General features: G+C 42.8%; 2 protein-coding genes across 4 annotated transcripts in view; both read right to left on the bottom strand.

Moving 5' to 3' along the window:
• Window positions 1-10,466, bottom strand: part of TBK1 (TANK binding kinase 1) — a 56,846-nt gene extending 46,380 nt beyond the window's left edge. The window contains exon 1 of one of the 3 annotated variants that reach the window (XM_032775234.2): window positions 10,361-10,466. The gene's annotated coding sequence lies outside the window, so the exon portion shown is untranslated. Of the gene's footprint in view, window positions 1-5,441; window positions 5,464-10,360 lie in introns of those variants that run through there. The other 2 variants (XM_032775231.2, XM_032775233.2) reach the window with 2 other exon arrangements.
• A 10,581-nt stretch (window positions 10,467-21,047) lies between these two features.
• XPOT (exportin for tRNA) overlaps window positions 21,048-25,426 on the bottom strand; it is an 86,826-nt gene continuing 82,447 nt past the window's right edge. The window contains 4 exon segments of the mRNA XM_075063460.1: window positions 21,048-21,408; window positions 21,445-21,662; window positions 22,164-22,220; window positions 24,185-24,256. Coding sequence (XP_074919561.1) covers window positions 21,636-21,662; window positions 22,164-22,220; window positions 24,185-24,256 — 156 coding nt within the window. The 3' untranslated portion in view covers window positions 21,048-21,408; window positions 21,445-21,635.

Raw genomic sequence — 25,426 nt, 5'->3', positions numbered from 1 at the left:
GTTTACGTGATATCAAATATTAGAGGGGTAGCCGTGTTAGTCTGTATCCACAAAATTGCCGCCCCAAGCATGTGCTTGGGGTGCTGGTGCCTAGAGCCGGCCCTGCCTTCATCACCACTTGGCTGGACTACAGCAATACAGTATATGTGGGCATAGAACCTTCAGCACTCAGGAAACTCTAATTAGTAGAAAATGCTGCAGTCTCTTTTCTCAGAAACACAGGCTACTGTGAGCATATCAGATCTGTCCTCTGCTCTTTACACTGGCTTCCCAGAGAACTTTAAATCAAGTACAAGGTCTCAGTTTTTTCTCCCAAGTGGTCCATGACCTGGGCCCAGGATGCCCAAAAGACCATCTAAAACTCCGGAACAAAGACTGGATCAACAACTCCACTCTTCTGTCATAACAGAACCCTACAACCACAGTAAAGCTCACTTGTGTGGGAGACAGAACCTTCTTGGGGACAGTCTGAGACTGTGGAATGACACCCTCCTCCCAAGGAACTAAGGACCACCACAAACCCTGCCACTTTTCACTTCAAGTTCAAAGCACACTTCTTTCACCTCACCTTCTCTAATAAAAACACATAGCAACAGATACATGTATAAAAAACAAGCCAACCCCAAATCCCTACCTAAACAAGACACTTCACTGTACATGCTCCTCCCCTGAGGAGAGGATGAGAGAACAGACAACATGCACTACTGGAAGGCGCTCAGATACTACAGTGAGGAGCCAGACGGTATAAAGACCTATATAGAACAGAATGAATATGTTTTCCACAAGCAGACCCCAGCACCTGAATAAAGTACCCTACAGAATTGAGGCCTAAGTGACATAAATAAAAGCCACCCTATATGCTGTCCTTGGAAAGGTACAGATGATAACAGGCTCAACTCTTATACTAGCATGGTATAAAGGAAAATTAGCAACCAGAGACCCATTCCTAGCCCTCAGATGGGTTATAAACTGCTTCTGACGACAGGTGTGCCAGATAAGCAGCATTTCCCTGGAGAGTTTCCCCCAATTATTAATAACAGAACTCAATCATGTTATGAGTTAATTCCTGATTTTAATAAGAGATTCTAAGTTTTCCAAATTTAAAAAAGACCCACAACATATCTATTTTAATTAAAGCAAATCTCTAATTTTTCATACACAATCAATATAATAATCCTATTGTTTCAGCAGAAGCACAATACAACCAGCTATTACACTGTTTGGAGATGCTGTAATATCTCACATACTGTGTGTGCTGCCAATGCCTAAAGAAAACAGTCAGTTACCATCAATTATGGAACACTTCAGAGTTAAAGACAACCTGAATTACTTCAGTTCGGTCATTCATTGTATCAGGATTTTTTCTCCCTATTCCTGCTAGCCCCCCAAGAAAAGCCTCCTTACTCTTCTTATGAAAAGCACTATGAAGCCCACCCCCCTGCATGATAATAGGAAGAAGATATAAAAGAACTTCCTGTTCTTAGAGAGATCCAAGAGAAACATATTTATCACCTAAGTTGTTCAGTTCTAATTGAAGAAATCATTGGTTTACACAACAGCAAAAAGTCTTCAACAACACAGAAGGGGTTTTACCCCAGGAAAATGAACAGAATGGAGGACGTTGTGCTGCAATATCAAGTACAGTTAATCAGGCACATTACGGTGCTTAGCACAAAGCAGGGGCCTGCCTTTCTAATACATCTCTACCCTGATATAACGCAGTCCTGGGGAGACAAAAAAAATCTCACTGCATTATAGGTGAGACCGCGTTATATCAAACTTGCTTTGGCCCCTCCATTCCTTGTTCCCTGACCACCCCTCCAGAGACCCCCATCCCTAATCACCCCCAGGACCCCACCCTCTACCCAACCCCACTGTCTCCTGACTGCTCCAACCCCTATCCACCCCCCCACCCTGACAGACACTCACCAGCAGCAGCAGGACCGACCGGCCCCAGCCCGCTCCACTTCACCATCTCCCAGCCATGGCACTCTGCTTCCCGCTGCCGGTGAGTGCAGGGAGATTGGGGAAAGGATGCCCCCCCGCACTCACTTGAGGTTGCAGAGTAGAGCCGGCTGGGGCCGTGTCACTCCGTTTCCCGCCACCGTTGAGTGCGGAGGGTGTCCTTTCCCCAACCCCCCCGCACTCACCAGCAGTAGGAAGTGGAACAGCCCAGCCCCAGCCTGCTCCACTCCGCCAACTCCCAGCCATGACGCTCCACTTCCCACCGGGCAGGTGAATGCAGGACCTTTCCCCAGCCACCCCCGCACAGACACGGCTGGAGCCAGGGCAAGGAAAACAGAGTGGGCTGGGGCAGTGTTGCTCCGCTTTCCACCGCAGGTGAGTGCGGAGAGTTGGGGAAAGGAGGCCCCCCATAGTCACTCATGGCGGGAAGTGGAGCGCTGCGGCTGGGAGCCGGCGGAGTGGAGCAGGCTGGAGCTGGGCTGTTCCGCTTCCGCTGCTGGTGGTGAGAGCGCGGGGGGGGGGGGCACGGCAGGTTTCCCTTCCCCCAAACTCCCTCCTGAGCGACACGGCTGGGGCTGGGGCGAGGGAAGCAGAGCGGACTGCTTCGGCCCCCCCGTGCCACTCTGGGACTGCGGGGCCCCCAAAAGTGCCCTCCCACAGCTCCTGCCCTTCAGATCCTGGGAGGGGGAACCCCTGACCACCACCCCCCGAGACCCTCTGCCCCTTATCAAACCCCTCAGCTCCAGCCTGGCCCGGCACCTTTAACACGCTGCTCAGAGCAGCGTGTCAGAGTTTTACCGCCTTGTATGCGAATCCGCCTTATATTGGGTCGTTATATCGGGGTAGAGGTGTAGTAGTCAGGCAAGCACAGCATTAAAACAGGAATTTTCAAATGATTTTGCCTGAACAAGTTTCTACTTCCAATAACTTCTAATATTAGATTCTCATTAAGGTACATTACTATGTGCAAAGTGTTTCTTATAAGCCAGTCCCAAGGCATTTATACAAGTCCAATCATCTTGTAATGTGTGAAAGGTGGAGTTACCAGGTAAAGCCTTGGACTTCTTGCAAAATCGATCCAATATTATGAAGCAGCTCCAAACTACTGTATTTTATCTATTTTCATCATTACTCTTCCTTAACACATGGGCCAGTGAAGAAGGGTTCCATATAGCACAAAAGACAGCAGTACACAAATTGAGTGGCAAGCTGGCTGATCACATGGTGCTGGTCCTCCTTTTCTAAAGCTGCTAAAAGGCATTGAAGACAACTCCAGAATAACAGCTGGTCAAAAAACAGTGGAAATCTTCTGTGACTCCTTTTCACCAAAACCTCAAAAATTCCCAACCAGCTCTACTAAAAGTCCTTAAAATACTAGTCATACATACTTTTTCCCTATTGGTAACTGCTGTAGATGCCAAGGAGTTGTTATGCAGACCTGAATGGCAGGAGACAGGTCCCTGAGGAAATCTGGGGCAGTTTCTGTATTAAAACAAGGTCCATGCTATGAAAAAGCTTGAAAAAACACTGGACTAAAAATGTCTTCCATAATAATGAGACCCACTACCTGTGATGTGCCAGGTGGCATGGATACAGTGAAGATGGGATTGCTGCTTTGCATGATGCCATCTTGACTACCTCTTGCCAAGAGTCAAATCTACTGAATCTTGTTTGTTCAGCAGAAAAGTGCACATAGATAGTAAATACACAAAGAATTAAGTCTTTACCAATTTTATTAAAAAACTAAACAATTTAATGGCTGACTAGAAAATGATCATCTCACAGCCCAAAAGATACAAACGTGACATTTTTACATAAGAGGTCCCTTGTCCTCCTCCACTCTTATTTTGAAAGGTAATATATGCCAAGACCAATAGAAAAGAATTGCATGAGCCATAGCACCCTAAAAAACAGACTAGCATGTTATCAGATCTAGGATTTTATTTGATGGATGACAAAAATCTAGCAGACAGGAAAGCCATTTACAATATGGTACAAAATATTGACAAAAATCTCAAACAGTGAAAACAGAAATCAGATCTAAGCCTAGGATATTTGTACTGATGTAACCACACTGATACAGCTACACCAGTGGAAATGCTTAATGTATACGTGGCGTCTTGGTGCAAACAAGAGCTTGCACTGTGATGACTGGGCCTACAAATTTACACTAATTGCATTCAACTGTAAAACGTTATAGAAAGTTTATAAAATGTCTCAATAACCTATAACAACAAGTGTTGATGTGAGAAGGTGCAAAAGCGAGTAAGACTGTATTAACCTAAACAAAAAGGCTACTGATATAATTCAAGGACTACGCTAAGGTCATGCCTGGTAAACAAGACAAGTGCTGGACTGGAAATCAACAGACCAAAACTGATCGGTGGGGCTGTCGGTGAGTGGGAGGTGCTGGGAGCGTAGCGGGGGGGAGCTGATGGGGGACTGCTGATGTATTACTGTGGCTCTTTGGCAATGTATATTGGTAAATTCTGGCTCCTTCTTAGGCTCAGGTTGGCCACCCCTGTTCTAAAGACTCTCCACGGCTAAAGGGAATAAGGGATGTTTTTAAAACGAAAGCGTGACTTAATACTTTAAATTTTAAATGCTCTACCTTTCTGTTTCCCCCCCTGTATCTTTAATAAAAGGTTTTTTAAATGTTTAATAATGAGTTTGCCATGGTATTAAGATGGCTCAGGTCTCTGCATTCCAAACTCTTATTTAAACCTTATCTAAAACTGTTTCATGTTGGACAGTTATAGGGTCATATTAACACCTTTGTTCTTGGGGCCCACATATTCCTTCCTAACTAATACAATACACCATTGCAACTTACTCTGGTTTCGCCCTAGCCAAGGTGAAAAATAACCATTCCCCCAACATCACAACCCTCAATTTAAAGGAATAAAACAGTTGTATTCTGACCTGCTTTTAACAATCTTCAATCAACTTCCTATTTAACTTTTAAAAATATAACTCCCTACATCTTTTCCTTGTTTTTGTTTTGCTTCCTTTCTCATTCTGGCTTCACGCCACCTTTTTTCTTATAATAGTTCAGAATGTATCTTTTTATGTGTATGCAGCATCTATTACTTCCTCTTTTTTGTCTCTCTCTACCTCCTTCTCCTCCTCTTCTTCCCAAATCCACTCACTCTTTTCTCTCCCTTTACAACTAGGATGATACTGACTGACGTTACTAAAATGGAGACACCCAGAAAGAGAGAGTGCATTTAAAACTTTGGGGAGAAGTGGACAAAACAGAGCACATAGCACACAACATAGCACGACAAAAGAAAAATATACAAGGTAAGGCAAAAACTGAGAAAGGAAAAAAGGAAACTGATACTAAAAATTCCGGAAAAGACGCACATTGCCTTCTCTGTAATCTCTCTCCTTTTTCCCCAGAGTGAGGGAATGGATTTTTCATTAAAACTTATTTTTTCAAACTGCTAGGAATAATTACTCACACATCTTTGTACCTTGGACGTTAGATTTTAGAATATCTCCCTGTCTCAACCTGTCCTTTGTTGTCCTTGCATGACGGCGCCTTTCTGAACTAGCTCTAAAAATTCTGTTTCACTTTCACTTCTAGCTTACAATCACTGATGAGGAAGTAGTTCTGTATAGGGACGTAAAGCAGTTTTGCCTACTATTTGTTTTAATTTGTTCTTCCCAATGACTCATATATTGGTATTTTAGGTTTTTGTTTAGCATCCTGACCATTTTTCAGTTTTTGGTGGGGAGGTTTTCTCTATTTGTCAGCAGGTTAGTGCTTGGTGAATCCAGGAAGAGATTGTATATAGTAGGAATGGATTGTAGACTATTTTTATTTTAATTTTCGATCTTCCAGGGGAGGGAGCATTGACTGCTTTGGTTGAGATGAGAAGTTTAGTGCTCTTTCTTGTATGTTAGTCAGCAGGAGGAACTGACCCAGTTTTGCTTTGCATGCATAATACCTAAGACTTGAAAAATTTACCAGACCTCTAATAACTGGAAGACTTAACAAAGCTGAGAGGTCCCTCTGTCTAGGGGCAATGCCTAGAGGAGAAGGCAAAGTCTGACCACCCCCACACCAAAGCTGCTGGGATTCCTACTAAGGTACTCTTCTTGGGAACTCATCCATTGTTGTTTCTAGTAAATTCAAAAGCCCTTACCCCCTGGAAAGGAGGAGCATTCTTTTTCTCTGAAACTTCTGGCTTCTACTCTGCTGCCATTCTCTCTGCTTCTGCTTTTTGGGCCTCCTCCCCAGCAAACATCATTATTTGTATTATGAAGATGCCCAAAACCTCCAATGTGCTAGTTGTTGTACAAACACTTAAGACATGAACTATGCCCCCAAGATCTTAAGAACATAAGGGTCAGATGGGGTCAGACCAATAGTCCATCTAGCCCAGTATCCTGTTCACTTCAGAGGGAATGAACAGAACAGGGCAATTTATCGAGTGATCCATCCACTGTTGTTCAGTCCCATCTTCTGGCAGTCAGAGGGTTAGGGACACCTAGAGCATGGGGTTGCATCCCTGGCCATCTTGGCTAATACCCACTGATGGACCTATCCTCCATGAACTTATCTAATTCTTTTTTAAACCCAGTTATAGTCTTGGCTTTCACAACATCCCCTAGCAATAAGCTCCATGGGTTGATTGTGCATTGTGTGAAGAAGTACTTCCTTATGTTTATTTTAAACCTGCTGCCTATTAATTTCATTGGGTGAAACCTGGTTCTTGTGTTGTATGAAGGATAAATAACACTTCCTTATGCGCTTTCTCCACATCATTCATGATTTTGTAGACTTCTATCATAGCCCCCCTTAGTTGTCTCTTTTCTAAGCTGAAAACTCCCAGTCCTTTTAATCTCTACTCAAATGGATGCTGTTCCATCCCTATAATCATTTCTGTTGCCCTTCTTGTACTTTTTCCAACTCTTAATATATCTTTTTTGAGATGGGGCAACCAGAACTGCACACAAAATTCAGGGCATGGACATACCACTGATTTATATAGGGCATTATGATATTTATTATCCCCTTATCTATCCCTTTCCTAATAGATCCTAACATTTAAGGTGGGGCTTTTTTTTGTTTTGTTTTTGTTTTTTTTGACTGACATTACATATTGAACAGATGCTTTTAGAGAACTATATACCATGACTCCAAGATCTCTGTCCTGAGTGGTAACAGCTAATTTAGACCCCTTCATTTTGCAGGTATAGCTGCAATTGTTTTCCAATGTACATTACTTTGCACTTATCAACAATGATTTTCATCTGCCATTTTGTTGTCCAGTCACCCAGTTTTCTGAGATACCTTTGTAACTCTTCCCAGACTGCTTTAGACTTAACTATCTTGAGTAATTTTGCATTGTCTGCTAACTTTGCCACCTCACTGTCTATCCCTTTTCAAAATCATTTATGAACATGTTGAACAGCACTGATCCCAATACAGATCCTTGAGGGACCGAACTTTTTCCCCTCTCTCCACTGTGAAAACTGACCATTTATTTCTACCTTTTATTTCCTGTCTTTTAATCAGTTACTGATCCATGAGAGGACCTTCCCTCTTATCCCACGACTACCTACTTTACTTAAGGGCCTTTGTCAAAGACTTTCTGAAAGTCCAAGTATACTGTATATACTGGGTCACCCTTGTCCATGTGATTCTTGAACAGCAGCCCTCCCGCCCCAGTCCCTCTAAGAATTCTAATAGATTGGTGAAAAGCCACATGGACTTTTCCCCTACATATCATATCCATCTGTGTGTCTAATAATTCTGTTATTTACAATAGTTTCAACAAATTAATTGCGCGATTAAACAAAAGAAATAGTATTTTTCAATTCACTGTTGTTGCTGGCATCGCAAGATATTTATGTGCCAAATGTGCTAAAGATTCATATGCCTCTTCATGCTTCGGCTGTCGTTCCCGAGGACATGCTTTTTTGGTGATGCTTGTTAAAAAAATAATGCATTAATTAAATTTTTGACTGAACTCCTTGGAGAAGAATTATTTGTCTTCTGCTTTGTTTTACCCCCATTTTGCCATGTGTTTCATGTTATAGCTGTCTCAGATGATGACCCAGCACATGTCGATCATTTTAAGAACACTTTCACTGCAAATCTGACAAAATGCAAAGAAGACACCAATGTGAAATTTCTAAAGATAGCTATAGCACTCGACCCAAGATTTAAGAATCTGAAGTTCCTTCTAAAATCTGAGAGGGACGAGGTGTGGAGCATGCTTTCAGAAGTCTTAAAAGAGCAACACTCTGATGCAGAAAGTACAGAACCCAAACCACCAAAAAAGAAAATCAATCTTCTGCTGGTGACATCTGACTCAGATGATGAAAATGAACATGCATTGGGCTGCACTGCTTTGGATTGTTATTGAGCAGAACCTGTAGTCAGCATGGACGCATGTCCTCTGTAATGGTGGTTGAAGCATCAAGGGACACATGAATTATTAGCACATCTGGCATGTAAATGTCTTGCAAGGTTGGCTACAAACACTTGTTCTCACTTTCAGGTGACATTGTAAACAAGAAGCAGGCAGCATTATCACCCATAAATGTAAACAAACTTGTTTCTCTTAGCACAGGGGTTCCCAAACTGGGGGTTGGGACCCCACAGGGGATCACGAGGTTATTACTGGTTATGAGCTGTCAGCCTCCAGCCCAAACCCTGCTTTGTGTCCAGCATTTATAATGGTATATACATACCATACCAGCATATATAAAAAGGTGTTTTTAATTTATAAGGAGCGTTGCACTCAGAGGCTTGCTAGGTGAAAGGGGTCACCAGTACAAAGTTTGAGAACCACTGTCTTAGTGATTAGCTGAACAAGAAGTAGAACTGAGTGGACTTCTAGGCTCTAAAGTTTTACTTTTGAGTTCAGTTATGTAACAAAAAAAATACATTTGTAAGTTGCACTTTCACGATAAAGAGATTGCACTACAGTATTTGTTTTAGGTGAATTGAAAATAAAGCTTCTCTGCAGTGGCCTTCTTTGAGTGCTCCTTTAGCAGCTCAACTGTCCAGTGGCCCCATGTTTGGCAGGCTTCCTGCTTCTCATGTAATTAAATAATCTGCTGTTAGTTTGTGTCTTTGGCAAGTTGCTCTTCAAATTCCTTTTTGGCCTGCCTAATTATACTTTTACACCTGACTTGCCACAGTTTATGTTCCTTTCTGTTTTCCTTAATAGTATGTTACCTTTTAAATTTAAAAGGTATCTTTTTGTCTCTAACTGCCTCCTTTTATTCTCCTCCATGAACTTATCCAGTTCTTTTTTGAATTGTGTTATAGTCTTGGCCTTCGCAACATACAAAAGCTGGAATTATTCCATCAGCTAGAATTATTTTCTTAAATTAAAGTTTGAAAGCTTGTATTCCACAAAAGATAATGGTTCCTACCTCCTCCTCCTTCCCTCCCCCGTTCCCCATAGGTGCCTAGTTGAAGAGACTACAAGATTTAAAAACAAAATAATTCACTGGTTCTCAAACTTTTGTACTGGTGATCCCTTTCACAGAGCAAGCCCTGGGTGCGACTCCTCCTTATAAATTAAAAACAATTTTTTATATATTTAACATCATTAAAAATGCTGGAGGCAAAGCAGGGTTTGGGGTACAAGCTGACAGCTTGTAACTCCCCATGTAATAACCTTGCACCCCCCTGAGGAGTCCCAACCCCCAGTTTGAGAACCCCTGAAATAACTGAATGAACTATGGTTCAGTTTTGAGATGGGGTCATTAAAACTCATATACATCTGTTAACAAATCAGGATTCTGTTCTTGGAGCCAGAAACCATGTCATCCAGGGACCAACTCAATGTCTTACCTAGCCTCTATATCACTTACAGGAGACTTCCTCCCCCATCTGAACAGACTTTCAAAGCAGCTTGTAAACCCTCTCACTTCCGTACCATAAGATTTTGTTGTGTTTAATGTTTAAGACGCTGAAAATCTCAACTGGCGGCCACAACTCAGCAGAGCTGTCACCCCAAGGCGAGCCCCAGCAGCCCCAGGGTGATGCTCGCTGCCTTGGGACCACAGCCCAGTTTGGTGAAGCAAAGGCGCCTCACTGACCTGCCCCACTCCCGGCACCGGGGACAGAGGACACGGGGCCTGGTCAGGTCACCGGGACAGTTAGGGGTGGCGGTTGGGGGTCTGGAGAGGAGCCGCCGGGCTGCCCCCAGGAGGGGCGGGCTCCCCAGGATCGCTCCTGTTCCTTCTCCGCACTCGGTCCCGAGCTCACGCGGCAAGTCACTGGCGGGCCTGATCCCGCCCCCGGATGGTCACAGCCCAGCCTCCGCAGCGGCCCAAGGCCCGGCTCCCACCACTGCGCTGCCCCGTGAGACCACCCGTAGCCCCGCCACCCCTCCCGCGCGGGACGGGACCGGTCCGGCCCTACCTGCAGGCAGGGACCCCGTCCCTGCACGGCGATCCGCGTCTCCAGCCCGGCCCTGCCAAGCTAAAGCTTCTTCTCGCTGCTTCCGGCTTCCTTCAACGGTGGCGTCGGGAAGGCGGGGCGGTGCCATTGCGTGTCAGGCCAGGCCTCCGCGGGGGGACTTCCTGGGGGCTCCTCAGCCCCGGGTCCAGCCGGGGGAGCGTCCCACAGCGCGGATTCCGGCCCAGCTACACCGACTTCACCCCCGCCAGTCCCCCGACATCCTTCTCAACCGCACCCATTCCCAGACCCCCAGGAGCCCTGCTCACCCCCATCCATCCCCTCAGACCCCGCTCCCCGGCCCGCCTCAGACTCCTCCACCATCCCCAAACGTCCCTCCTTGTAGCCCACCTGTCCTCTCCCCCCTCCTGCCCACTCACCACTGCCATCCCTCCTCACACGCACACACATCCTCCCCAGCATGTATTTCCGATGGGTTTCGTGGCTCTTTGCCAACAGCCGCAGGGCCGCCCAGAGGATTCAGGGAGCCTGGGCCCCCGCCGCCGAAAACCCGGCACTTCGGCGGCAGGTCCCGGGGGGAGGGACCCCCCGCCATGCGTCTTCGGGCCGCTTCGGCGGCAGGTCCCGGAGCGGAATTTCCCCCCGCAGCCGAAGACCCGGAGTGGAAGAAGCTCTGGGGCCCCCGTAGCGAGTGAAGGATCCCGCTCCAGGGGCCCCAAAAAGCTCTCATGGGGGCCCCTGCGGGCCTGGGGCAAATTGCCCCACTTGCCCCACTCTCTAGGTGGCCCTGAACAGCCAAATAACATTGAGACGCTGGAGGCCTGGGTTTAGTTTCAGGTTCTGGAGGGGAAGTGAGCTCCTGTGGTTAGACTTATGCTCCTATCTCTCCTCCCACCCCAACTCCTGTAACCCTTATATCCCTCTGGATGGCCTCACTCCCCACCCCCAAACTCCATAGCAGCTTCTCTTCATCCACCATCCTACCCCCCTTTTTTGTATTCTCTCACACCTTCCAGATCCCACAGCCCCCTACAGCAGGAGCACTGAGAGCACAAGAGAGGTAGTATCCATCATCTCACTTACAGTGACATTGTATCTATCCTTCCCCACCCAGGAGGAACCTGAGCAGGGGAAACTATGCTCAGTCTCTGCTGCTCTGGCTTGGAGTATGTGCATTCCCTATGGAATCTTTGGAGGATGGAGCTGCTGAACGCTAGACAAGTATCTACTGATCATGTGCAAACAGTGTTGTTTTTTTTTATTGGAGACTTAGAACTAGGCCAAGTTAAGGTGAATTTTCAAAAGAATTACAGAAGATAGTCATGACATTGACTAGACTGACACCCTGCCTCCAGCCTGCACCACTCCTAAATTTCAAGTTCCTATCCCAAAGTATGACACTCCAAAACTTCAACAAAACAGTTGTGAATTTTTAAAAAAAAAAAATAAGGGACAACACTTTTTTCTCTAATCTCATTTTCTAAAAGATGAACCACTTTATCTGAAACTTAATAAATTAAAAAAAAAAAACTAGCATGAGGCAGACCGTCAGCATAGACTGTTTCATCATGAAGTGTTAAAGTTTGGTAAAGTTATAAGATCTGAAAACAATCTTAAAACAAACCATCAGGCAACCTTAACTGTAGGCAGCACTACCAGCTCTGCATGTAAAATACACAAAAACAGTAAATCTATTAATGTTTCTGAATGTTAGAGGTTGCTTTGCCAATACCAAGTTTAGGTTTGAGAGCAAAAACTTGAAGCAGCCATCTAAATTCAAAGTAGAATGTTGTTCTACATTTGTTATTGCTTTAAACATCCAGTATTCATCACAGCTGATCTTTGTGAGCCAGAATGGGAGAAATCCAACCTGATCGTATCCTTTCTACTAGCAGCATCTTCCACAATTCTGAGACAGGTGAGGTATTCCCCTTTTGTCTGCAATTTGCAGGGGCAGTTCAACATTGAAACATAGCCCCTACTAATCCCCTCCCCTTCTCCAGCTTGCTGCCAGATGAATCATTAAAAAGCTGTGGAAAAGCTTTAGAACAGGGGTTCGCAAAGTGGGGGGTCAGGACGTCTCAGGGTGTCACGAGGGGGGGGGGTTACGAGCTGTCAGCCTCCACTCCAAATCCTGCTTTGCCTCCAGCACTTTCAAGGGTGTTAAATATATTAAAAAAAAATTAATTGGGGGGGGGGGTCATACTCAAAGGCCTGCTGTGTGAAAGGGGTCACTGGTACAAAGTTTGAGAATCACTGCTTTGGAATGTGGTTAGTAACAATAATTCAATGCCAGGCAGTAAACTATGTACAGTAGGATCACTAGCTCACAAATAGTAGACATAAAAAGCTAAATTTTGTTCCTTTGGCTAATGAAGCCATACCAGGGAGGGTAGAATCATGGAAGACATTGCTAGAAGCAAGGAAGTTATTGTGTAAAACATTTCCCATGTTGTAGCCCAATATCTGAGATGTATGTGAAGTAGTGAGCAGTGAAAATAGATAATGAGATAGGGAGAGTTACCCACAAAATTAATCACCAAATGTAGCACCTTCTTGCCAAAGGATGCCTGTGCAGAGGACAGAAAGTCCATTTTCTAGTGTCTGTTATGTCCTAACTCATTAACAGCTTCTGGAACAAATCACTCAAAGTATATAGTTTTAAAGTAAGATTCCACAGATCACTGGTTTAATCCAGTAGGTCACAGCATGCAGCTTCTCTGGTTGTAGCTAACTGAACTCCCCCTAGTCAAAATGAAAGCATGGAATGGACTAAAGTGATCCAACTGCTATACTTATTATTCTAAAAGACTGGCACAAACAACATAATGGATTTTCCCTAAACACTAGTGTCTAACAAACAGAAGTTAATAGAGGCCCATGTTGCTGCCCTCAGATTTCCTCAGTGGAAGCACAGATTGGTGACTTCGTAAGTAGAAAGAAAGATCTCATGCCTTGATTACATCAGGAACAGGTGAACCTGATGCCTTGTCTGCATCTACAATGCATAACTTGACCAATCTGGTCACAGTTTGGACACCTAGAGCCCTTGACACTTTAGGTGAAAGGAAATGATCTTGTCTATTCAGTGCACTTAAAACAGATTAGGGCAGGGGTCAGCAACCTGTGGCACGGGAGCCAATTTTTAATGGCACGCGGGGCGGGCTGAGCTGCTCAGCCCACCACCGCTCTGGCACTTTCTGCTGCCGGCTTCTGCCAGCCGGGGACCCTCTGCCAGTCCCACTCAGTACCCACTGCAGGCCTAGGGGAAGGAACCCCAGGCTGGCAGGGGGCTGAGACCCCAGCTGGCAGAAGCCAGCGGCTGAAACCCCAGAGCAGCGGAGGGCTGAGCCGCTCAGCCTGCAGCCACTCTGGGATTCCCACTGCTGGCCCCTTGCCAGCCAGGGTGCCCCCTGCTGCAACCCCACTCAGCACCCACTGCCAGCCTGGGGGAAGGAACCCCAGGCTGACAGGGGGCTGAGACCCCAGCTGGCAGGAGCCCGCAGCTGAAACTCCCGAGCCGCGGCAGCGGGCTGAGCCACTCAGCCTGCAGTTGCTCTGGGATTCCCGCTGCTGGCCGTTTGCCAGCCGGGGTCCCCCCCTGCGGCAGCCCCACTTACCTTGCGCAGGCGCCCTTCCACACAGGGTCCAGGCCAGCGGCCCTGCTCAGCCCTACCGGGGTCAGCTCACTCACCTCAGCTGCCAATCTGGGGTTCCAGTTGCTGACCTCCTGCCAGCCCGGTCTAGATCTCCAGCCTTGCTCAGCCTGCTTTCTGGCCTGGCGTCCCTGCAGGCCACCCTGGGCTCTTCTCCTGGCCTTGGATCAGTGCTCTGCAGCCTCCTCGCTGTGGTCCACTGTTCCCAGCCTGGGACAGTGAGGGTTGACACAAGGGAAGAGGGGGTGCAGCTCAGCACCCCCATCTTAAAATTGCTTATATCAGACCACACTGCGTTTGACCTTATGCCTGCCTTCTATCGCAATTTTCTTCCCCACTGAGAGTTGAAGGGAACATTTGACAAAATGGCAGCTTCTAAGAAAGTGAACCTAGATGTCCGATCATTTCGCCCTGCTTGGACAGACGCATTTGGATTTATTGAAAAGAAGAACCATGCTATTTGTGCTTTCTGTTATGAAAGTGTTGTTTGTCGCACATCAAGTGTTCAACGACATTTTGAAACGAAACATGGGAAAACTTTTCTTGATGAAGCAGACAAGACCGAATCAATCAAAAAGGCAGTAACAGCCTATGAGAAGCAAAGTAGTGTTTTTAAAAGCTTAAGTGTAAGTAAAAATCAACCTACAGAAGGAAGTTACAAGATTGCACAGTACATTGCAAAAAATGGAAAGCCATTTACAGATAGGGAATATATAAAAAGTTTCTCTCAGCAATTTGGAGATTTTGTTCAATGATTTGCCAAATAAAGATACAATCATATCTAGAATAAAAAATGCCCATCTCTGCCAGAATGGTTGAGAGACGCATAAGTGAAATGGCAGAAAACATTAAGGAAAAGCAGACGACTGCGTTGAAAGACACAGCAGTGTTTAGTGCGGCAGTGAATGAGAGTGTGGATATAAACAACATTCCACGTTTGGCAGTTGTTGCAAGATACTGTGCTTCTGATGAAATCCAAGAGGAACTTAGTTGCCTAAAACCCCTGCATGGCACAACAAAGGGGGAAGATATACTGGAAAGTTCTGTAAACCATTTTGAAGGAGGAGAAGTTGATATGAGAAAAATATTTTGTGTGACAACAGATGGTGCTCCTGCCATGGTCGGAAAACAGAAGGGATTTGTAAAGTTGCTTGAAGATCAAATTGGCCATCTGACAGTCAAATTTCACCGTATCATCCATCAAGAAAACCTGTGTGCTAAAATTTCTAATTCAGAGCTTAATAATGTGATGAATACAGTGGTGCGAATTGTGAATTTCCTTGTTGCTCGATCTGTTTTGACTCACAGATAATTTCAAGCACTGCTAGAAGAGATGGACAGTGCTTATAACGACATCTCACTTCACAGCAACGTTCAGTGGCTAAGTAGTGGCAAGGTTTTGATGTGCTTTGTAAACTGTTTTGATGCAATCAAAGCCTTTTTGTCGGAAAAAGAAGAACACTACCCCGAACTGGATGATGACAAATGGCTCTGTAAGCTCATGTTTCTAACTGATATCACCGCTCACCTAAAGGAACTCAACTTCTGTCTCCAGGGTGCAGGGCAAACAGTTCTGGATCTTTATGAAGCCTGGAAAGCATTTGTTGCGAAACTAGCAGTTTTTTCCAGGGATATTCAAACTTCTACGTTCCACTATTTCCAACTCATAAAAGAGCTATCGACACGTTGCACTGTCAATGTCGATGAGATTGGAAAGTACGTGCAAGAACTGGAGTCAGAATTTTCTGACATTTCAAGATTTCCAGCGATTTGGCCCAATGCTTTCTTTTCTAATTAAACCTGAAAAGTTCAACAAAAGCGACTTGGATTTGTCTGTATTTCAGTGGATGAGTGTTGAAGATTTCACAATGCAAGTCATTCAGTTAAAAAGCTCAGAATTGTGTTTGCAGTGCTTTCAGCATTTGGATCCACATACCTGTGTGAACAGGTACTTTCACACATTAAATCTGTTCTCTGTCCCTGTCGGAGCCGGTTAACAAGTGATCACTCAGAAGCCTGTGTGCAGCTTTAAAGTATCCAAATACATGCCAGACATTGGAAAACTCAGCAAGGAAAAGCAAGGGCAAGAATCACACTAAACGGATAAGATCTGCATTTTAATTTTAAATAAAGCTTCTGAAACATTTTGAAAACCTTGTTTACTTTACATATAACAGTAGTTTGGTTATATATTATAGACTTATAGAGAGACCTTCTAAAAAATGTGACAGGTATTGGTCTCACTGATAGATGCAGTGGGGGTTCTAGTGCCCAGTCTACCAGAACTGAAAACCAATGTCTTGGAATAATCACATTTGCTTCTTTTGACCTTCCCTGGATGGAGAAATGGATATGCATAAAGGTAGCCATCTGTGTGAACTCTTAGAGATAGTGCTACCATCTCTGGTTTTGCCATGTATTCTACAGTTCCAGAGGTTTCCCCTAGAAGAGGAGAGGTCTCCTTCCTCAGTAGAGACCATACTTGAGTCAGAGTTCTTATATTTCTATCTTTTTAATTTTTTGGCCCTTTTCATATGCTTGGCAGGGGTTGCCACCCACCCCTGGCAGGTCTCGTGACTCTTTATCTAGTGCCTTGAGTCCCCTAGATCTGTCTCCTCCACCTCTGAGGTCACACACTCCATGCCTGGGGGCTGGGGCCTCATTGCTAGAGTCCCTGGATTTGTTTCAGAAGAGAAGCTGTGTACCAGCCCAGAGCACTTAGGACTCACTTCAATATTTATGTGGGCATATGATAGCCCTTAAAGTTTTTTCCCTTCCTTCTGACCCAGGTCTAAGCCCCTGAGCTGGTATCCTCCTGACCCTTGGAGTGTCTCCTTGACATAGTCTTCTGCTCCTGATCTGGTCTTTCCACACTGGAGCTGGGGCTCCTTAGGATAAGTGGGGACCAGACACATCTGTTCAGCTCTACAGAGCCATGCCTTGGTAGTAAGAGGGTCAGCAGGCTGTGACCGAGGAGGGCATAATTTGCACTCGAAGATCCTGTAAGTTCTGCCTCACATATGGACACTGCTTTGGTTTGGCTCTTCAAAGTTCCACAGCCAACTAAGAAACTGCAGCACCTTTTCCAAAAACACTTGCTTGTATCCTAGGAGAATACCTGGGCTTGTTAGGCACTTAAATCTACCATGCAGTTATAGCTCCTTCCACTCATGCTTGTGGCTAGTACATAGGCAAGTGGAATACATGATAGAGAAGATGTCATAAGGAGATTGCAAAGAAGGCATGTGCCAGAAGGGAATATGTGGTAGAATAAGGTCACAGGGAGCCAATGCCTGAGGAGGAAGCGGGGGAAAAAAAAACAAACCTCAGCATCCATGGATTTAGAATCTGTGCTGGTTGACTGCTCTCACACTCCAAGAAAGTGCCCATTTAGCATCTCTCAAAAAATAACCAAGAATTTTGGCTGGAGAGCCCATTCATGGTCTGGAAGGATAGTTATCCCTGGACTCCCCTCTTTGGAAGTATCTGGACATGTTTACCACTCAGAGGATGCTTTTCCTGCCTCAGTAAAGATTACAGGTACCACTTAAGAGTTAGAATTACAGTAGAACCTCAGTTTCACAAACACCAATCTTACAAATGACCAGTTATACAAACCATTTATCCTCAATGGGTGGAGGGAAGAGTAAAGTCTCACTAAACCTGAAATCCAGGCATGTAATGGTGAGTGAGTGCAGCAAGCCATTATTCATTTGCCTGAGCAGGTGGGCAAGAGGATGGTGGAACTTGGGCTCTGCCCCAAATATGCCAGCCAGCACAGCTGAAGGGGCACATGAAGGTAATAATTAGCTATTGTCCAGGATGAAATACAGCCTGGAGCAAGCACAAAGAAATCTAGCCTAAGTCATAATTGCTACCTTGCACCCTCCAGTCTAGCCCTTAGATAGTAAGGAAAGCTCTCAACCAATTAAAAAACTTAATCGCGATCACATTGTTAAACAATTTATTTAAAATCTATAGATGTTTTCTACATTTTCAAATATACTGATTTCAGTTATAATACAGAATACAAAGTGTACAGACTCCCTTTATATTTATTTTTGATTACAAGTATTTGCACTGTAAAAAACAAAAGAAATAGTATTTTTCAATTCACCCAAGTACTATAGTGCAATCTCTATCATGAAAGTTGAACTTACAAGTGTAGAATTAGGTACAAAAAAAACTGCATTCAAAAATAAAACAAATGTAAAACTTTAGAGCCTACAGTCCACTCAGTCCTATTTCTTGTTCAACCAATTGCTCAAACAAGTTTGTTTACATTTGCAGGAGAGAATGCTGCCAGCTTCTTGTTTATGTCACCTGAAGGTGAGAACAGGTGGTCTCATGACACTGTGGTAGCTGGTGTCACAGGATATTTATGTGCCAGATGCACTAAAGAGTCACATGTCCCTTCATGCTTCAACCACCATTTGAGAGGACGTGTGTCCATGCTGATGATGTGTTCTGCTCGATAACAATCCAAAGCAGTTTGGACCAATGCATGTTCGTTTTCATCAGCAGAAGAATGATTTTCTTTTTTGGTGGTTCGGGTTCTGTAGTTTCCGTATCAGAGTGTTGCTCATTTAAGATGTCTGAAAGCATGCTCCATACCTCGTCCCTCTCAGATTTTGGAAGGCACTTCAGATTCTTAAACCTTGGGTCTAGTGCTGTAGCTATCTTTAAAATTTGATATTTGTGTTTTTTGTGAAATCTGCAGTGAAAGTGTTCTTAAAATGAACAACATGTGCTGGGTCATCATCTAAGACTGCTATAACATGAAATCTATGGCAAAATGGGGGTAAAAGAGCAGAGGACATAAAATTCTCCCCCAAGGAGTTCAGTCACAAAATTTAATTAATGCATTATTTTTTTAACAAGTGTCACCAGCATGAAAGCATGTCCTCTAGAATGATGGCCAAAGCATGAAGGAGCATATGAATATTTAGCATATCTGGCACATAAATACCTGCAATGCCATCTACAAAAGTGCCATGCAAATGCCTCCTCACTTTCTGGTGACATTGTAAATAAAAAGAGGGCAGCATTATCTCCTGTAAATGTAAACAAACTTGTTTGTCTTTGCGATTGACTGAACAAGAAGTAGGACTGAGTGGACTTGTAGGCTCTGAAGTTTTACATTGTTTTGGTTTTGAATGCAGTTAGGTAACAAAAAAAAAAAAAATCTACATTTGTAAGTTGCACTTTCACAACAAAGACTGCACTACAGTACTTGTATGAGGAACTGAAAAATACTATTTATCATTTTTACAGTGCAAATATTTGTAATAAGAATATACACTTTGATTTCAATTACAACACGGAATACAATATATATGAAAATGTAGAAAAATATCCAAAACATTTAATAAATTCAGTTGGTATTCTACTGTTGAACAGTGAGATTAAAACAGTGATTAAGCGTGATTAATTTTTTGAGTTAATCGTGTGAGTTAACTGTGATTAATCCACAGCCCTAATAATTAGATTGTAGGTAATATAATGAAGCGAGCTAGGACTCTGTTAGAGCCAGTGAAAATTTAAATCACTGAAAAATCCACACCAAGAGGGAAGTGTCTCAGTTTGTTCTTGGTATCTCTCTAGAGAGACATATAATATTTGACTTAACCCCCTCTGTCCCAAAGGACTATCCTTTTAGTCAAGAAGTGTGACAGTTAGTTCAAAAGATATTTGATAATCGTTGTGGGTGGGGGTGGTTGATTCCTTCCACAAGTGTATTGGAATTTGTTCCAGTTGTACCAAAGTGTGAATCTGCTAATAACTGCCAGAAAGTTCGGGTCCTTGCTGGACATTCCTAGGATTAGTTATTTGGCAGCCTTTCTACTCCTAGTAATCTGGTTTGCTGTAGCCTAGTTGAAGGACAGGCTGTCATTTTTTAAATAAGTATTGTAAATCTTTAGTCTTATTTTAAAGTACTATGTAATGTAGAAAAAAATTGCCCATTCTTGATTATCTGTGGGGTATGTTGACTCCAATATCTTATATAGATGTTGTGACAAAGTTCCTCCTCTACCTTGGTGGGTCCTGCGCTTATTGGCGGATTTGTTCACCTCAGTGATCTTCCCCTCTTGTGGACCCACAAGTCTGGGTCAGCTCCTCCTGTGTCTGATCAGGAGTTGGGAGGTTTGGGGGGAACCCGGGCCCGCCCTCTACTCCGGGTTCCAGCCCAGGGCCCTGTGGATCGCAGCTGTCTATAGTGCCTCCTGTAACAGCTGCATGACAACTACAACTCCCTGGGCTACTTCCCCATGGCCTCCTCCAAAAACCTTCTTTATCCTCACCACAGGACCTTCCTCCTGGTGTCTGATAATGCTTGTCCTCCTCAATCCTCCAACAGTACACTCTCTCACTCTCAGCTCTTTGCCTTCTTGATCCCAGCTCCTCACACACGCTCCTTCTCCTCTGGCTCCTCCCTGCCTGACTGGAGTGAGCTCCTTTTTAAACCCAGGTGCCCTGATTAGCCTGTCTTGATTGACTGCAGGTGTTCTAATTAAAGTACATATCTCTACTGCCTTCTAGAAAGATCTTAATTGGCTCCAGGTGCCTTGATTAACCTGGAGCAACTGCCATTTGGTTATCAGGGATTTGTTTAGCCTGGGGCTAACATACCTGTTTCTCAGTACTTTACTGTAGCCATCTGGCCTTGCCCCATCACAATATTTATTCTTGGGAGAAAACTAGGACTCATTGCATAACTGTTTTTCTCCACCAAATTTTCTGATAGTAGCCTGCATACTACAGCATCAGATGGGGAGGCACAAGCCATTGGTACAAATCAAACATATTGTAATAAATGCAAATTTTGCTTGGTTCATCTACATACAGGACAGTAAACATCCTAATTGACCATAGCACTGTATCAAAGTACCAACAGAATTCCTATTTCTTGCTCAAAACTAATACAATCACTAAGCTGCAGAACATTGTAACACCTAAAGATGCAACACAAAGAGTCAGAAACCTGTACTTTTTCACTACATAAAATTTATTTATAAAAAAGTAGAACAGGTTCCTATTTTTAATCATAATTTATTAAACCAATCTGTGTTTTGTAGAATATACACTTTAGCATTAAGACAATTTCAATGAAATGACTATCTACAAAAATGAGTTTGATTGTTTTATTTTTCATGTCACCATATATGAACAAATGAAATTCAAGTCTCATGAAAACATTTTTTACTCAGTATCTTTAAAAATGTACACAGTTTAATAACCACTGCTATGGTCTTAGATTTTCATATTTTTTTATTTTGAAAATAAAAAAGTCAGGTATTTTACTGCTGTATGTGTTACAGCATAAACTGAAGCCATCCTACACAAAGTAAAAGGGTTGGAATAGGCATGCAGGCAACTTCTCACGTTGTCACATACCTTACATGTATCTAATGAGACACAGTTGTCACATACCTTAAGTGTATCTAATGAGACACAGAAGCGATGCATATTCATTTGCATTTTTCCAAAGACTAAAATATTTACTGATGTAAGCAGAAAGCAACATCTTTAAAAACAAAACCAGTTTGAATGGCACAAAATGTTAGCATTTGTATAAATAACTGGAGTTCCTGATTATGGAACAGGGGATTCCAGTATTTTCCTTAGGGCTTTGCTCTTTGAAAGAATACCTGTTTAAAACAAAAAAACACAAAACAAAAACAATAGTATTTATATACAAGCCTTGCTAAAGCTTCAGGAAATACAGATTATACATATTCATAGTATGGTTAGGTTTAATGTCTTTACACTAATATGTGCACATTAATCTGAGGGGACTGATTGTCTCCCTGAAGCTCAACACAGAAGTGGTTCCATCTAAAAATCTATTGATGGTGGTGCTCAAATTTTTTTGCAGTATAGACCAGTTATGATGAAGATAAGTATTATCATACATATTTTAGAACCAAGCCAGTTATGCCCTTTCTGTCCAAGTTATCAGTTTGCTTATATAGGCCAAATGGATACCATCTCATTGGATATATTACCAAAGAAATCAAATGACAATTTAATATAGAATCATTTTGTTACGTTAGAGCACCAGAGATATGTTCTCACTTGCCTTCAAATCACTACCATAACTCAGTGAAATATGTACCACTTTAATAAGGAAACACTGAATTTAAACTTACCTTTAAGTAATTTTTAAAAACTTTAGCATCAGACTGCTGAAGTGCTTGACAAAACTCCTGTAAATGAGCAATGAGAATTAACACTGAAATACATTGTAGCTAGATGGATAAACAATACAAGTGCTTGAGATGCAATGAGTAACAGACGTTTACATTTCAGCCACAGAACTGAAGTTCATATTTTCCCCACTGTGCTTCCCCTCCCCTTTAAAAGAAGTAGTAAACTATGCATTTTACTGGCCAGTAAGGATGAATCATAGGTTTTGGCTACCCTCAGATATGCTTCAGAGGAGAACAGATGTTTACAGTTTTTAGCAACCCATTTTACATTTTGAACGATAACGTAAGTATAGATTGGAGAACTGAAGTCAGGAGGTCCGTGGCTCTAAACTTGCCTTTACATGACTCATGGCACTGCAGTTGTGTTATCTCCTCTGTTTCTCCTTAAAAGTTAAATCAGGATAACACCTACCTCCCTAATTTTGTACAGTACTTGCACATGCAAAGCACTACATGTGTTAAGTATTGCTAATATGAGAATTTCAAGATAAAGAGTCATTCCGCCCTCACTGTGGCACAATTCCTGACAAAGCAATTAGAACCTTAGATCAAAGGGTAGCATATGGATATGTAAGAAGCCTTCCTTTATCTTTTAGTATAAATTATCACACAAGTATTATTTATGCTGTTAAAAGTCAACTAGTTTCACAATTTAAGTCACACTGCAACTGTAAATACTATCTTCCAAAGAAGCAGGTCTGACCACTTCAGCCTCCAAATTGACTCACAGATCAGAATTGAAATCCTCTTGGCACTCAACATCAAACTAATTCACCCAGATAACATTCAGTGTACCTTTTAAAATGCCCTAATCACATTAACTGTTGAAACAATCAAGCTTGAAAAAAAAAACACTTTCATTGCTGAAAACACTATATATCTCTTGTCTATTTTTAAGTGCAAGAATGATTGTAATGTAAAAGACCAAAAACACTACAGAAAATCCAAACATTAAAGTTAGCAATCTTTAATATAAAAAATATTTCTGTACGCATTTTTATAAAATCAAAATTCCTTGTACTTTAATTTCTCAGATTTAAGTCTAATTAAAAAGAAATGACAGCTACGAAATGTTTATTTTTACTACCAATATGGTAGTCACTTAAACTGGACTAACACTTGTAATAAGATCTATAGCTACATAGTTTTTACTCCAGAGATTTGGACTGTGGAAACGTTCACAAATACTCAACAAAAATAATACTTAGAAGTACTTGTGCTCCCTAAGTATACATCAGTATCTCTGAGGGCAGAATTAGACAAAGCATACTAAGATGACACCTGGGCAACTCTAAAGGGGCTAAAATATTTTTTCTGTTGCTGATTTCTAGGCAAATATCTTCACAAAAACAAATGTTAACACTTTGCAGGTATCAAAATACTTTGATTATTGGTTTCAGACATATATCTTTTGCTTCAGTTCTCCATGTAAATAAGTTTCCACTCAGTTTGTTTTGGAAAGCTGGCTGCATGACTATAATTAATCTTTTACACTGGCCTGAGGATCTAATGACAGCCATTTTCTGAGATAAGGCTTTAAATCACTGAGTTTAACAACACTGAGTCAGTATTTGTACTGCCAACTTGTGGATGGTTTTCCTGTATGCTGTATTTTAATTAGGGATGTAAAAGGTTAAACAGTAAGCATTAGGCTTACCGGTTAACCAAACTTAACCATTAACCCCAGCCATGCTATACCAGGCCCCACGGAACTACCTCGGTTAATGGTTAACCAATTAAATGATACAACTTTAATTGTTTAACCGGTTAACTTTAACCAATATTTACATCCCTAATTTTAATAATGTTATTGTTTTTGTCATGTTGTTGTAGTACTACATAGCAATTGTGTGTTTTAGTGAAATGCAACAGGAGAAATTAAGCTTACCAACACAACTTTTGGTATTGTCTTCAGTTTTCACTTTTAAATATTTGAAATACCAACTAGAAAAGGTTCCTACCTGGATTATTTCAGGAGCTACCTGCAGTGAAGGCAGATATTCTTGCTGAAGATAATGAATGCATTCAGGGCCCTGGAAAAGATATCAAACCACAGTTTTGCTTGGACAAATGTAGCCTTACAAATTAACAATACAAGCCATTAGGGATATGTTTTAGGGTACATAAGGTAGTTTTAAGAAGAGTTAGTTAGTTCTGGCCCTTCATGGAGAAGGTATCAGTAACAACAATAGTACTCCAAGTAGCAAATGTTTAAGTAAGGATACAATTTAGTCATTGAGGACCCAGATTCTGAGACTATACTGGACTTCCTTGACTTCAGCTGTCAGTGGTGGGACCAAAACCAGGGCTGCCCACCCCCTCCTAGCAGCCAGGGCCACACATCCCCCCAACTCCTTTTGCCAGTGCCGGAGCCCGGGCTGTGCTCCCCTGACCCACAGTGGTGGGAATGGGGCTGCCGTATCCCATAGGGCTCCCACTGTCATTCCTTCCCCCACCCCCCAGCCCTCTCTTCCCCCGTTAATTTTAATAAAAGTAAGGACAGGTCACGGCTCCATGAATTTTTATTTATTGCCTGTGACCTGTCCATTACTTTTACTAAAAAGAACCATGACAAAATCTTAACCTTAATTATAAGTTATTGTAAAGTAAAAGATTTCTCCACATTTCAGCATTAGTTAAAAAGTTAAGAACCCCATTATATTTTACTTTTATTTGTTGCACAGAATAAAACATATGCTTTTAAAAAGAAACCTGGCTGAATTAAAACTGCAAGAGTAATGAAAGTCAAATGTTATGCTAGCCAATTTAACTAGATGGACCTTAGGGCCTCCGTTTTGTCATACTTCACAACTCAGAAGTGTGCAGCATTAAGAGGAAATATATGCCAGCACATTTACCACACTCTAGCTACACCTTAAGTTACTGCTTTCACTAATGACAAAACTCATTGGTTTCACAATGATTGAGAAATTCAGCACCCAGATGTACTCCTAGAGACTGATGGCTAGTAGTCATCTCTGTAATAACCATTGTGATACAGCATGGCCAGAGGGCAGCAGGAGAGTGTTAGCAGGGAGCCTTATTCCCTGCAAGGGGAGGAAGGTTTGCTATAGATTAACTAGAGCACCTGAACCAATAGAGCACCTGTAGCCAGGTCATGTGATAAAACCCTGCTTCAATCAGACAGTGTGGGACTGGAGCAGAGAGCAGTTGAAGGAGTAGGAGAAAAGAGAAGAGAAGAG

The sequence above is a fragment of the Chelonoidis abingdonii genome, chromosome 1 (genome assembly GCF_003597395.2).
Source record: "Chelonoidis abingdonii isolate Lonesome George chromosome 1, CheloAbing_2.0, whole genome shotgun sequence".
Classification (NCBI taxonomy): Eukaryota; Metazoa; Chordata; order Testudines; family Testudinidae; genus Chelonoidis; species Chelonoidis abingdonii.
This window is presented reverse-complemented; position numbering and strand designations above follow the sequence as displayed.